Source organism: Mustela erminea, chromosome 14 (assembly GCF_009829155.1).
Source record: "Mustela erminea isolate mMusErm1 chromosome 14, mMusErm1.Pri, whole genome shotgun sequence".
Lineage (NCBI taxonomy): Eukaryota > Metazoa > Chordata > Mammalia > Carnivora > Mustelidae > Mustela > Mustela erminea.
In genome coordinates, this window is record NC_045627.1 from 18,313,151 (window position 1) to 18,328,964 (window position 15,814).

Consider the following 15,814-nt stretch of genomic DNA (forward strand, 5'->3'; position numbering starts at 1 on the left):
CCTTCTACATCCCTTTTATGAAAATACAGTTTCATTATGAGGGAAAGTTGCCTTTAGTGTTTGTTGGATGATTAGAGAAGAAAGCAGAACTTAGATAAATTTAGATGACACTAATGGTAAGAATTTTTATTAATAATAGGTGCTAATAAAGCTGTTCAATGGGAATACTTTACAGGTTCCCAAACACAGATTATCCTCCCAAGCAACCGTATTGAAAGCGCTTAGTTAGCCTGTGTAATAGAAAATTGTTTCATATTCTTTCATAATGAGTGTAGTTTTAAAAGCCATGGATATTGGAGCAGGTGGGTCAGGTAAACTCCAGAGCACACAGCATGGTGCTGAGATGCTACAACTTAAAACTGAGCTTTCAGAACCATAATTCTTCATTACATTGATAGTATTCAGTTTTTTCATTGTGATAAGTCTGTATTTGTAGGAGCAAATAAAGCCGTGGCTTTTGTTAAACTCTAGTAACTTTTTTTTTTAACCTTTTCTGTGTGTTGAGGGGTTTAAAATTGATGTTGTTAACTTGAATATTGGTTTTAGACATATTCTTTCATATGAACAAGTTAGCTTTTCTTTAAGATTGTCTATTCTGTGATTATGGATCCAGCCCAGGACCCCTGCCTTTTCTTGTGTGTATGATATGCCACAGTGGAAACAAAAATTGCTGAGTGGCCCAGGTCAACCTCTCACCAGTTCTGGAAATTCAGGTTAATTGATGGCATGTTCTTCATCTGCAGAGACGTGACACATAAAAGAAAGATTGTAAAAAGTCTACTAAAGCGCTAATTTTTCTGCTTAAATACTATAAAATTACTGTTTCTTCCCATTTTGAATTTTAGCTTATTTGCCCTAGAGTTAATGAATTGTGTATAGTTTATCCGTTTTGACCTCTTAAAATCGCTCCTTCAAACAGCTTCTTTAAGTGAAACAGGTAGTTTGAATCACTCTAGCTTTTTTATCATCGTAAATATCTGTAATCATCCTATAGGTATTTGCTATACCATGTTGTGCTAGGTTTTTATATGGAGCACCTACATATCTGAGGCACCTTTTTTTTTTTTTTTTTAAGATTTTATTTTTTCATTTGTCAGAGAGAGCACGCGCAGAAGCAGGCAGAGGCAGAGAGTAGCAGGCTCCCCGCTGAGCAAGGATCCTGATGGTGGGACTCGATCCCAGAACCCTGGGATCATGACCTAAGCCAAAGGCAACGGCTTAACACACTGAGCCACCCAGGTGCCCCAGTTGTGCTAGGTTTACTTAAATTTCTTGATCCAAATTTTTAGCATCCTGTCTTCCATACTGGCTTTTATTTTTTGTTTTAGGCTATTTGCTCACCTAGAATGTTTCTCAAAATACCCCAGTGTTCAGGTTTTTTAAAGTTCTGCCTCACCCACAGTGTCTTTTGTGGTTCTCTACAATCTGATACGGTCAGTCTTCTATAAGCTTCCCACTTTGAATCTCCTGTAACACTTAATATATGCTCTATCTCAAAATGTACTTGTATTCATTCTTCATCTTGTGCAGTTCTTGTGATTTTTTTTTTTTAAGATTTTATTTATTTATTTATTTGACAGAGAGCAAGAGAGAGAACACAAACAGGGGCGTAGGGAGAAGCAGGCTTCCCGTTGAGCAGGGAGCCCAACGTGGGGCTAAATCCCAGGACCCCAGGATCATGACCCCAGCTGAAGGCAGACATTTAACCCACTGAGCCACCGAGGCGTGAGCCACTGAGGCGCCCCGCCCCCCTTTTGATCATGGTGCCTGGGTGGCTATGTCAGTTAAGTGTTGGACTCTTGATCTCAGTTCAGGTCTCAATCTCAGGGGCGTGAGTTCAAGCCCCAACTTGGGCTTTATGCTGGGCATGGATCCTACTTTAAAAAAAAGAAGACTTTTTCGTTTTAGATTTCATAGAAATTATAATAATATATGTTTATAAAAAATAAAAAATTAAAAAAAAAGATTTCATAGAAATTTTACCTTATTCTACAGGGTGTGGAAAGTCAATAAATTTGGAAAATAAATAAGGGCATTAATATTTTTATTTTAGGACAACTTAAATACAAAATTACATTATATTTTGGAACTAACATTTCTCAAATATATGTTTGTATTTACATTTTTTCCCTCTAGGTGGCAACCTCTCACAGTTAAACTGAAAATTTGGCTCTGTATGTCATTAAATGTGAAGAGTAGAAGTAGAATATAAGATTTAGTGGATCTTTCAACATGTTCTGGAGTTAGATTGTTTCAGAAATCTAAATCCTCTTAGGCTAAAATAAAATTATATTAAAGAAAAGTTTTCATTAGAATAACAGTAAATTTCATTTTGGGTAGCAGATGTGGGCCACTGTTGGATTATACAGAAATACCAATAGTAATGGTAATTTTGAAGCCTTTCAGAAATTAACTTGTTTGGGATATTTTGTCTTTATTTGTGTTGAATTTTCATGTCCACGTCTTTTATAAATAAAATAGTACAGACCTGGAGATTGGCAGGGTCACCTACATTTTCTTTTCTTTTCTTCCTTTTTTAAAAGTTTGTTTATTTATTTATTTTTAATAATCTCTACACATTGGGTAGGGAGCACATGACCCCAAGATCAAGAATTGTGCATTCACTGACTAAGCCAGCGAGGTGCCCATTCTTTTTTCTTTTTTTTAAATTCTACCCAGCATTTTGATGTTTGCTCTTGTTCTATGTTTACTCTTCTTCTCTTGCCCTTGTTGAAAGTTTGATTGCTGGTGGTTGTATTACAGCTTTGAGAGGGTGTAACCAACAGTGCTGACACACCTATGAAGTGGTGATGCGAAACCCAGAGGGAAAAGTACATGCTCTCTCTTCCTACCGCCAGAATCCTTAGACTCAGGGCAAATGATTCCTTTATGTTAGTATCAGCAGCCTTGAAGTATCGCCCCTGTATGGGCTCCTAAGCTGTACCATATATGGCTTTTAATCATTCATCATGCAGCCATAGAGCAACCATCTATTACAGAATACAACCTTTTTTACTTTAAATCTTTATAATTCTTCGTTAACTGGACAGTATGTTATTTTAGTTACAAAAAGGCTGGTGAAATGCATCAGTCTTACCAGTTTGGCCATGATTTGCTCTCTTTAGGATTAATTTCAATTTGTATTTATAAATTTTTGAGTAATAGTGGATTAAAATAATTTCTTATAGAAGATTTTAATACTTCTTAATTTTTGTATCTTCCAAGCCCTAGTAATAACATCCTAAAAGGAGCATTACTGGTATATTTAATATAATACCTTGTGTTTTCTTTATCTGTCCAGGTCATAGTGATGGGAGCTACTAACCGTCCTCAGGATCTTGACTCGGCCATCATGAGAAGAATGCCCACAAGATTTCATATCAACCAGCCTGTGAGTGCTTTTGATTGATGTTATGCCCAGTTAAATACTCCGCTTTTTACAGGAAAGGAATGTTTCTTTTTAATCAGACTTACTATTTATGACAGGCAGGAAAGGAACGGGTCAAGAAGCCCTGTAACTGTTTATTTGTCCTCTCCACTTTGTCTTCCTTCTTTCATACTTTCCTAAGATGAGTATTGCTTGCTTCTCTTCAAAGTATGTAATTACCCCCAGGTTTGTTTAGCTGCTTTTGTGATTTTCTTTAGAGTGTAGCAAATCATCTGGTAAGGTATGTGGAAAACCTGGACTGCAGTTTTGGTTTAGCACAGGATGAAATTAGGGACACTGGTGTTAAAGAATGGCTCCCTTCAGAAGGCTGACTGGAAGCACTGCCATTGATCTGATTCATTATTGGCGGTCGTAGTGGGGGCTTTCCTCTGATAGGGTCAGTGGTTAACCAGTGGGTAAGGTATTATACTTTAACTTAATGCAGGTGTGAGGGCGGTCTTCAACCAGTGCTCCTTTCTAGTACCTTTATTTTTTTCATTAAGAAATACTCTGAGGTCAGTGATTATAACTTAACCATACTGTGTATTTTTTCACAAAGTCATCACTTCTTGAATTTTATGGGCCTTTTTATTGAAGAAGGAAACAGGGTTATTAAGTGAACATGTGTGCAATGCAATCGGCATGTTACATGTATAGCTGTGTAGAGAAATGCTCAGTGTCATTCCTTTCAGATCTTGAAATAAAAATGTTCTAATACAGTCTCTAGGTAAAAACTCCCTGTCTCCTGCAGAGAGTTTCTGCAGCTTGCCGGTTTGCAGCGGTAAACGTGGTTTCCTAGCATTGATGGTTGTGTCCTCTAATTGCTCTGACCTGTTATTTTCTGTAGCTACTGCTTCTGGCCCCTCTGAGGGTACACACAAAGTCAGCCACTGTGTTAGAAAATGTACCCAAGACGTCAGTGAAGAAGTTCTTTAACTTGATGTGGGAGACTCTAAAATTGAGTTTGACGAGCGTTGACACTGTCTCTGTGTTGGGCACCTGCCAGGGTCTGAGGAAGGAGCTCGATCCCTGTCCTCCACTCTGACACAGGAAAGGCAAGACACATAAATAAAGAACACAATTTAAAGAACTGCGAGAACCTGAAATGATGATGAAAACTAATAATTCTGAGTAGTTAGTGGACTATACAGACTCCAGCTGGGCCTTGAAGGAGGGCAGGAATTTCATATGCGAGTGAGGCAGGGAAAGTCTTTCTGCCAGAATGAACAAAGGCAAGAAGATGTGGGAGCACATGTTTAATGATGACCTCTGGGGGTAGTTCACTTAGCACATCCGGAAAACAGGTCAAGGGAGGGTGGGGAAGGTAGGCTGCTGTCAGCTGTGGATGAGCTTTGTGTGACTCGACCAAGAATTTCACTTTTATTTTGTTTGCAAGACAGGACCTTTTTTTTTTCTTTTTTTTTTTTAATTTATTTCACAGACAGAGATCACAAGTAGGCAGAGAGGCAGGCAGAGAGAGAGGAAGGAAAGCAGGCTCCCTGCTGAGCAGAGAGCCCGATGCAGGGCTCGATCCCAGGACCCCGGGGTCATGACCTGAGCCAAAAGCAGGGGCTTTTACCCACTGAGCCACCCAGGCATCCCCAAGACAGGACATTTTTAAAGAAAATTTCCTTTGATGGTTCTGAAGACAAAGATTACATTGATAGAATGTCCTCTTGCAGTCCAGTATAAAACGATGTACAGTAGAATGTATGTGAATTTTTGTTCAGCGTTGACAGCGTATAAAAAGTACTATCAACACTAAACAAAAATTCACTAATAAAATTAGCAAGTGTGGAAGTTACGGTTGAAGTGAAGGAACTGAGAGGGTATTATTGCTCTATCTTCTAATTAGTGGTAAAGATTTTACTATAGCATTGAGTTTTTAGAAGTTTCCTGAATAAAAAAGAGAAGGAGATATGCAGAGCTACAGGGGAGAGACTTCGGTCATCCTGGGTATTCATTCACTCACTCAAACATGTTATTTCCCAGACATTGTGCTAATCACTAAAGATTCAGAATAAGAAGATGGGAATTCAGTAGGTTGACCACAGACTATTAGAGTCTAGAACCTAGATCTTGCTTAGGCTGATACTTTAGAGTTTCTGTCATTTCCTGTAGGTATTGTCAGATGGTGTACAGATGAAAGAAGAAATGTTAGAACTAGTTGATTCTAACTTTTTTTTAGTACTAACTGGAAATTATTCTGGTTTTAGGCTCTAAAACAAAGAGAAGCAATCCTGAAACTCATCTTGAAAAATGAAAATGTAAGTAGAAAATTACAATTTTCCTCATCCTATAAATATGTTTATGTGCATAAGACCATTTTAGAAGAAAATGAAAAAGTGATCTGAGAATAAACAGCTTTGTACTTGGCATAAATCACTGTAAAACTGTTGCCTGTTCATGCAACTCAGTAACCCTGGTGCATTTGAACTTAACAAAGACGGTCTGCTTTTTTTTTTAAAAGCCCTGTGTTTTCACGTCTACGGATTACCATCTTCTTTGATATTTTCAGACTGTTCTCCAGTTATATAAGATACATTTATTTTTGTACAGCAGTATGCATTTTTAAAAATTTATTTAACTGCAATATTTTTTAAAGTTGGAATTTAGATTTAAGAAGGTATAATTGAAATGTTTAATGGTTTGTATATTTAAGGTCACATGCTTCAGAATTAAAATGAGTACATTGTATGGTATTCAGGGAAGAATCTCGCTTCCTTTCCTGTATTTCTTCTGTATCCTTTCAGATGGCATTGTGTCCATACCAGCCACTTAGAATATGCTATTATTCCTCTTCCCTATTCTACGTAGATCATATTAATAAACTGTGTATGCTGTTCTTTGCATTGCTTTTTTCCATGCATCTTTGAGATCTCTCCTTATTAGCATATTGTATCTTTGTTCTTTCTCTCTCTTTGGGTTTTGGTTTTTGGTTTTGTGTATTTGTGTGTGGTTTTTGTTCTGGGTTTTTTTGTTTTTTGTTTTTTGTTTTTTGTTTTTTGTTTTTTTTTAAAGAATTTATTTATTTATTTGACATAGAGAGATCACAAGTAGGCAGAGAGAGAGAGAGGAGGAAGCAGGCTCCCCGCGGAGCAGAGAGCCCGATGCGGGACTCGATCCCAGGACCCTGAGATCATGACCTGAGCTGAAGGCAGCGGCTTAACCCACTGAGCCACCCAGGCGCCCCATTGTTTTTTGTTTTTGCATTGCATAGGATTCCACTATATGGCTATACCATAATTTATTTAGTCAGTGCCATATTGAAGAACATTCAGGTTGACTTTTGTCTTTACTCTTTATAAAACGCCTTGTATGTGTGTCTCTTCACACTTGTGCAGGATTATTAGTGGGGTAGATTTTCCAGAAGAGGAATTGATAGATCAGAGGATATGATTTATAATTTTTATAGCTATTACCAAATGGTCTGTGCTAATTTACTCATACCAGCAGTAGTACAGTATCTCTTCTCTGTAACCTTGCCAACAGAATGCTGTGGAACTTTGTGCCAACATGAAAGGTAGAAAGTGGTGTATCTCATTGTATTTTTAGGGATGAAATGAGTATGTTTAGGAGCCACTTGAATTCTTATCTCTGAAATACTTGTTCATATGCTTTGCCCATTTTTCTATTGCAGTGTTCTTTTTCTTATTAATCTATAGGAACTCTAATATATTAGGGAGATTTTTCTTTGTTTCAAAATTTCAAAATATTTTTTTGAAATTTGAAAATATTTTTTCCTGGGTTATCTTTTTTAATTTACTGGGAATTTTCCCCCTTTATAGAATCTGAGTTTTCAATAACATCGTATTCCTCACTGTCCTAAACATCATATCTAAACTCCTTATTTGGGGGGCACCTGGCTGGCTCAGGCGCTGGAGCATGCGACTCTTGATCTTGGTGTTAGGAGTTCAGGCTTCACATTGGGCATAGGGCTTACTTAAAAAAATAATAATAATAATAATAATTAAATAAACTCACTATTTGAACTTGCTGTAGCCAAACTAAAAAAGTCAAAAAGATTCCCATAGTGAGGAATTCTTCTATTTCCGTGGCTTGCCTCCATCCTTGGGTCACCAACTCTGCTCCAGCCCTCCCTTACTTCCCCACCTCCTGGGTTTATTTTAGTTGTATATTTAAAAGGAAGAATTCTTAACTTTTTTGACTTGACCTCATAAACATTATTACACTTGCAAAAAATTGGCACTAATTCCTTATTATCACTGAATACCTTGTTCATATTTTCTGTTCTCTGCTAAATGGCTTGTTGGTTTTTCTTTTTACTGTGTAAGTGTTTGACTCGAGATCCATATAAAGTTCATAATTTGTGATTATTTGATAGTTTTTCAGTCTCTTAGTCTGTAGGCTATAAATTATTCCTTCATCTCTCTCTCTCCCTTTTCTCCACCTTCTTTCAGTTTATTTGTTGAAACAGTCAGGTTGGGTTTGTCCACATTTTCCGTGGTCGAGGTTTTGCCCTTGTCACCCAACCCAAAGTTTCCTGGCTATTTTTGCTGATTTTTCTGTATGAATTTTAGAATTTATTTGTCTTACTCAAGAAAAAAACACTAGTATTTTTAATGGATCATAATTCAAGAGAATTAAGGTCTTTTTGATGTTGAATCTTTGTCCAAAAGCGGGTATGACTTTGTGGTTCTTCCAGTCTTCTCCCATCTCTCTCAGTAGCATCCTGCTCGTTTTTTTCTTTAAAACCAATCATAGATGGGACACTTGGGTGGCTCAGTGGGTTGGAGCCTCTGCCTTCAACTCAGGTCATGATCTCAGGATCCTGAGATCGAGCCTTGCGTCGGGCTCTCTGCTTGGCAGGGAGCCTGCTTCCTCCTCCCTCTCTCTCTCTGCCTGCCTCTCCACCTACTTGTGATCTCTGTCAAGTAAATAAATAAAAAATTAAAAAAAAAAAAAACAATCATAGAAAACATATATGCTATTTGCAGATATTTGCAGAAGTTTGAAGAACTTAGCAAATGAAAGAGATTACTGTTGTGGGGATGATGGAGTCATTTAATAAAAGAGATAAAGGCTGTGTAGTCTTTTCTTAAAAGCTACTTGTACATGAAATATTTTGTACAGTTTCGGGGAATTCCTAATACTTTCCAGTGTTTTGGGTAAAGAACTCCTGTATGAGCAAGAAACTGAAGTATTACATTTACCTTTTAGCTGAATATTCAGTATCCACTTTGAAAAAGACATTGTGTAATTGTAGTGCTGTTTAGATAAAAGACACTTAATTGGTGAACCTTTAACAAGGATAGGCATCATTAAGCAGTTCAGGGAAGAAAACAAAAGAGATAATATAATTTGGTGAGTTCTTTTGATTTAGGATGACTGTGCTATGGCTTGAAATCCATCACGTATTAGAAGGTAGTTGCTGACAATTTTGTAGACTTCAAGTTAATAGAGCTATTTAATTCAAAAAAGTGTAACGAAGGATGGTATTGACAGATGTTAACTTGTGTAGTTTAATACAGATAGAGATGATGTGGATGACTTACATAGAGATGATGAATATAAATGATGCAATTTAAGCTCTGTCTCATGAGATAGCCATTCTTTACACAGACTGTAACGTTTTCACATTTAACTTAAACTCCTCATTATTTCTAAACTTTGATTACATATTCTGCTTTTTTTTGTTTTTTTTTTTTTGTTTTTTTAACAGTAGCATCTTTGGAAATTCGATTAGAATTGCATTTGCCATGGGTATAAGGAATTTTTAGCATTCTGTTTCTAAAAGCACAAAGAACGAGTCTCCAGTTTTATGATTCATAATAATTCTGAATGCTTTCTGGATAACTGTCGACACGGGAACATTTTATTTCCCACTAGCTAGTATTTGTATGCTGAAGGCATATCATTACTTCACTAGAATCTGAAAGAAATTATTGTAGTTTTGTTAAAAGATGCCTCAAATGATACTGTTTCTAGTCTTTCACATCTCTTTACTGATAGTCCCTTAGCACAACTCACTCATGTAAACAGGGTAGCAATTTTTGCTTTAAGTTTCAAGTATAAAAAGAATTAGGACTAATAAAATGGATACCCTGTCTCTGTAGTGAGATCATCAGGGTGTCCCTTTTACAAACGAATCTGAGTTTAGATCTTTTCCGTAACAAAACAGGAGTAGTTCACAGGCATGGGCTTTGGAGACAGACCCAAGGGCCCCACATTCTTTCTTGACCGCTCCTTGCTGGGTGACCTTGGGCAGATAACTGTTGATCATCCCTACGCCTTACTTGGTTATTTCTCACTGGGAAAGCGGAGGTAATGCCAACAGTCTCATAGATTGGTTTCAAGAATTTTAAATGTGTGTGAAGCACTGAGAGTGCCGTGCCTGTGCACCCTCCACGGTAGACGCGGCGACTGTGCATAGCAGGTGCTGTGCTCTCGGCTATCGTAGGAGTCCTTCAGTGTTTGCCAGTGTGGCTCCCAGGACACAAAACCTTATTTAACTTGGGAGCTGCCTTCCTAGTTTCCTATGAAAACAGTTCCTGTGACTTCATGGTTTGTCTGATAGCTGTTATCTTGTACAAAGGGTTGCTTTTAGAGTATTTGCCATGTGCTTAGCATAGTGGTGAGATATACTTTGTTTTACTTAATCCTCCATCCATCTAAGGAGCACATAGTCCTGCCATTTTACATTTGGGGAAACTGAAACGCAGAGAAGTGATAGAATAAATTGCCCAGGCTCACACAGCAAAGGAGTGGTGGGGCATTTCTCTTAACCACTGTGGTGCACTGCCTCTGTTCTTCTTGCTCCTGCAGTGACTGGGATCTTCTCTTTTCCAGCCTTTCTCATATGTGGTTTGTTCATCTTTGTGACTTGATCGCTGTGTCATGTGCAAGGCTTGTGAATGGTTAGGACACGGTGTGGCACAACAAAGGAGTGGCCAAAAGATGGAGTGGAGGTGTTGATTGTTTAAGGGAGGAAGTCCAGTTTTTAACATCTCAGAGTATGATTTGGAAGGTGTTTTTAAATAGTTATTTAATTTAAGATATATTTTAACTGTACACACTTAATAAGCTTAAATCTACCACCCAGATCTAAAAGGTACTCTTCACGTGCTTTGCTTTTCGTCTCTTGTGGTCTCTCATTGGTAGCCTCTTGTCCTGAAGTCATCAGTGTCCATCAGTCCCTTACAGATGTGTAATGTATGTACTCCTTCACAAATATTACAAGCAGTAGAGTAGTTTGTGTGTGATTGCTGATGTACACATTTGAGAAGTCTTCTCAGACAGAGGAAGAGAATAAACCGTCTCGTTCTTCCTGGGCCCTGTACCCTATGTCTGGTAAGGCTTTATTTTGCTGTTCCAGTCATAGTGACAGTTAACAAAAAATTAGGTTTCAGAATTTCAGCTTTTATGGTTAAAGAAAAAACTAGAAACTGAAAGTTATTCTGTGCTATTCCAGTATGCATTTTTTAAGAAGTGTGTTTGGGGGGGTGCCTGGGTGGCTCAGTGGGTTAAAGCCTCTGCCTTCGGCTCGGGTCATGATTCCAGGGTCCTGGGATCGAACCCCGCATCGGGCTCTCTGCTCAGGGTGAGCCTGCTTCCTCCTCTCTCTCTACCTGCCACTCTGCCTACTTGTGATCTCTGTCTGTCAAACAAATAAATAAAATCTTTAAAAATTTAAAAAAAAAAAGGTGTTTGGCTCGATGCTCTGCAGCACTTTTTATGTTCCTTTCTCCCTGTGGAAGGTGGACAGGCACGTGGACTTGCTGGAAGTTGCCCAGGAAACGGATGGCTTTTCGGGCAGCGACCTGAAAGAGATGTGCAGGGATGCGGCCCTCCTCTGTGTCAGGGAGTATGTGAATTCTACGTCCGAAGAAAGGTATGATCCCTCAGATGTGTCAGACCCTTGTAGAACTTTAAGGTTGGTTCCTTTTTCTTTACAATAACAACCCTGCTATGGAACCAAAGTAAGTTTGAATGAATGCTTTACCCCAACTTGATGAATTGCCTCTTTTTCTAAAGGGAAGTTCTCAAAGTGAATTAGAGACATGGGTCATGGGGAGGCTTTGGAATAAAAAGAAGGAAAAGCCGAATTTCTGCTGCACATGCACGGACTGGAGCGCAGAAGACCAACAGGAACTTAGGCTCGCAGCCTGTGCTAGGAGAGCAGGGCTTTCCAGCACTCCTGGCTTGCTTTCCCCCTAACTTCCTGATACCACTTCCTGTGGTCTTGCAGGAGTTTCACAAGTAAATGGGGGTGAGGGCCCTGGCTGGGGGTTAGATTTCAGCTTGTTGACAGTGACATGTTTACCAAACAGAAACTGTTGTCACTGCAGCCAACTTCAAAGCAGGAGTTTGAGAAACCAGTTTATACTCAGAGACACTAAAGAACAGGAACAAGCCACCCCTGATGAACCCCAGCCCGCAAGGACCTTTCTCAAAAGGCCCCTTGCCCAGGCCATCGTAGCTCTGCGACTTGTTCCATCCTGACCTTCCAACAAGGAGTTGCTGTAACTCTTAGCAGACCCGTGTACTTCCGGGACCTGTGGTGAATGAGTTCTCCACCTCTTGCCCTTTGGTTTCTCAGACCCCCTCCCTCCCCCCGCCCAGCACATGGCCGTTGCAGGCTTCCCCAGCAGGGTGTCCTGTGGAACCGAACCGTCAGCTGCGCGCATGCTAGTTCTGCACCTGCCAGTAGTGCTCCCTGGGGCCCCATTAGAGAGAGGCTCACTTCACTTACTTGTGGTCAGATTATCCAGCTCCTCTGATGCTAACTTTGAGAATACTTTTGACCTCTGACTGTAGCCAAGAGACCACTTTCCAAAGGTTTTTATTCTTATGTATAAGATAATGAGGAAAAGGGAAAAAAAACCAAACCTATGAATACATACATTTTGTGTGAATAAATTACATTACTCGTGAAGGTCCTCTTTTCCTGCTGTCCTCAAAGCCTTTGAAAACTTATATTTCATTATGAAAAATCTAGCTAGTAGACTAGGCTTTTCATAACTTTTTCCCCAAATGTTTCTTTCTAAGTGTTGTAGATTATGAAGAGGCATTATATATAATTATTAAAGAGGGGAGGTTTTTAGAGTAGTTGGTTTTGTTAATAGCAAAGAATTCTCTCTTCTGTTCATCACATGCTAAATATGTTCCTGAATATGTGGCCACGGATGCTACTTGTGACTCCTTGATTGGAATTCCATTCCCGTTTAGATTAGCTGCACACCTGTGTCTAGCATTGTCCCGTTTTGCTAATACTCGGCTTGTGATTCTTAGGGTGCGGTGTTTGGTTTTCATCCCCATGTCTGGAATGTGTATTTACAATCAGCCATTCTGGCCTCCTGCCTCCTAGCAGTTAGTGGTGCTTCAGAATCTCCCCTGACGGGCATGCGCGTGGAGAATTCCTGGAGGCGTTCACACGGAGCGGTGAAGTGTGGCTCTCTTCCGGGGTTAGATATGTGGAAAAGAGACGTCACGTTCTACTCTGGGCAGCATATTTGAGGGAGGTGTAGCCCGAAGTCATTTGACCATCTGCATTGTTTGCCTTGCAGCCACGATGAGGATGAAATCCGGCCCGTGCAGCAACAGGACCTGCATCGGGCGATTGAAAAAATGAAGAAATCAAAGGATGCGGCATTTCAGAATGTTTTAACACATGTTTGTTTAGATTAAGAGTAAAGATCATTTGTACAGTTCAGTGTGATCTAGTTCGATGTGCTCTCTTACATCAGTGGAAATAGAATGAAAAGAGAAATGTTCTTCACCCACCGAGAGAGTTCTGTGTTCCCGACACTGGTTTTATACTCTGAATTCTATGTTACTGAGATACACTTGTGTGAGCGGTATCACTGCTTGTTGAAATCAGGCGGTTTGATCCAGCCTGCCTGGGCGCGTGTGTCTGACCTCTGTAGCCATGTGTGGCAGCCCGAGAGCGTCTAAGCTGGCCTCAAACAGGATTCGTTGAGTCATTCGTGAGGAAGGGGATGTGAGTGTGCGTGTGTATGTGCGTGTGTATATTAAATGTATATATTCACACATTTTATATTGAATTCTGTAGATATGTTTGAATACAGAAACTTTTTTTTACCCCAACTACTGAATCAGAAAGTACCAAACAGTATATAGCAAAATGAAGATTTATGGTTGTGTCTGAGGTACAGCGATTCAGCCATTTGTAGTTGTTTTCTTTTGTTTCAGCTTTTTTTAAGTCAAGCATTTCTCTGCTGTGGAATAGTTGCAGTCAGCCCCCTCTCCGTTTCCGGATGTGGCTCCGCTGCTGTGGTATCAGGATAAGCAAATAAAAATACCTGTTCAGTGATGAGCATTGACTGGTTGTCAGGCAGTTGGGCGATCAACGCGGATTTCACCTCCTCCTGGCAGCACTCCAGATAGAGACGTGTTTCAGATCAATATCCCGACACATGGATTGAAAGTCTTATCCATGAATGGCTTTGAAACACCATGGTGCCATTCGCTATATGTATGTGACTGTCCTTTCTTCGTTTCATGGGACATAGTTCTGTTGTAACCATGGTTTTTTAATGTTATTTTAAAGTTGTATATTCTTTAATTATGGTCAAATATAATTTGGTCATCAAAAATGAAATGATAGTTAAAAGCAAGTAGCTGTTAACTAAATGTGCTAAAAGTACTCATTTTGTAACTTTAATTTTTTAAAGTTTTCTTAGCATATTTTAAATTATGCCCTGGTTAGTACAGATCTACACATCACAATCCCCACATTGTATCCGTAGTCATTCGATGCTTTGTGCCCTACATGTGAAACTTTTTTTTGTCCAAAATGTCACTAACCAGAATTCTGTTACAGGCACGTAACACACCGCATGAGGAAAATGGCACAATATGATCTTGAGGTGCCTTCTGTGAACCACCTGAAAGATTAAATTATGCTTCAGATAGTTTTGTTTTTATTGTATTTCTTTGAAAACTCAGTCTTTTTTTGTGAGTTATTGGATTAACTTATTTGCTAGAAAGTCTCTCACGGAAGCTGTCAGCGCATTCTGTTGTGCTTTGAATGACGGGTGGGGCAGAGGCTACAGTAGAAAGCAAGTCACGAACAGGGTAACAATGACTGAAAGTGGGTTGCAAAACACAAGATACCAAAAATAAAGTTTCGTCTCCATTTTTAATGACTCTTATACTAGTATTTTATAAATCTGTAATAAAGAGGACTCTTAATTCTTCTCTACTTCTTGGTCTTTTCAGGTATGTAACATTTTCTGGGTTGTCTTTTGGGTATAAACCTTGCCCTTGGAGTGTTTTCTCTCTCTGTGTAGCTTTTGCACTGGTACAGCGTATATTCTAGTAAGCAGTCATTATTGTGGCTCAGTACGAAACTCAATAATGATTTGATTTTCATCTGATGGCATATTGATTCAAAGTAAGAGGCTCTGTCTCTCCTGTCCCGTCTTAAATTCAGACTATGCAGTAGTATATAGCTCTTATGTTTATCATGGCTTTAATCACCAGAGGAAGGTAGAGAAACACACTAATCCCATCAACCGCAACTCATCTTTAAGGCCTCGAGGTAATCGAGGACACTTTCTTGTATTCCTCTGAAGAATTTTGAGTGTCCTGTGATCTGTGCTTGCTGCAGACATGCACTTGGCACAGGCAGTTGGGTTCTGGGTTCTCTGCTGTCCCCTTGTGGGCAGCAGTTCCGAGTACCGGCTGTGGAGTGGGACTGCCTGGGTTAAGTCCAGGCTCCCTGTGAACCCAGTGAACCCACCCTGTCCCGTGCACCCATGACCTCACTCCTCGGAGACCCCCCTGCTCCTTGACAAAGAGGAGCCACCAGGGCACCCAGCGGAGAGGCGCTGCAAGGGGGCAGCACCCAGAACAGCGACTGCCCAGGAGGGGGCCCTCCCGTTTTTAGTTGTGTTACTTTTGCACACTGGTTGCATCACTGTTGGCCAAGCTGCGTTTGTGAGCATCCTCTATGCTGCCAGAATCCTGAGGCCTATTCCCTAGGGACAGAGATGGAAACGACCACCCATGTGATCTTTCTCTAAAACCCTCATTGTTGGAAGACTTCTGGTAAGTCTGGTGTATCTCAACTATTCCCAGGCCTTTTTATGTAGAGTTTAGGAACTCCATATCCGAAGCAGTTCTGTTTCTTTATGAATTGCCCTCGCTTCTACCTCTCCGCTCCGACCACAGGGCAACCCAGGACCCACCACGCTAGTAAGAGCTGCGTTGGGTTCATCTAAATAGTGCACGTGGGTCATATTCTGCCATGGCTGGTGGCTGTAATTTGTAAGGGTTGGCATTACACGAGGATGGCTCAGGCCTTGAGTCCGTCTGTGTAAAAATGGCGGTGTCCCCTGTCGGTAGGAGGTGCTTTCAGCGGAATTGTGTTCGTCAACAACTGTTACAACTTTCTTCTAGATA

The 15,814-nt window shown here is 39.9% G+C and overlaps 1 protein-coding gene across 5 annotated transcripts in view; it reads left to right on the forward strand.

The window, feature by feature from the left end:
- Window positions 1-14,612, forward strand: part of ATAD1 (ATPase family AAA domain containing 1) — a 67,627-nt gene extending 53,015 nt beyond the window's left edge. For 4 of the 5 annotated variants that reach the window (XM_032313448.1, XM_032313450.1, XM_032313447.1 and 1 more), the window contains 4 exons: window positions 3,302-3,391; window positions 5,644-5,694; window positions 11,143-11,279; window positions 12,955-14,612. In XM_032313448.1, the coding sequence (XP_032169339.1) occupies window positions 3,302-3,391; window positions 5,644-5,694; window positions 11,143-11,279; window positions 12,955-13,075 (399 nt within the window). In that variant the 3' untranslated portion in view covers window positions 13,076-14,612. The remainder of the gene's footprint in view (window positions 1-3,301; window positions 3,392-5,643; window positions 5,695-11,142; window positions 11,280-12,954) is intronic. The other variant, XM_032313451.1, reaches the window with a different exon arrangement.
- Window positions 14,613-15,814: the final 1,202 nt, after the last annotated feature.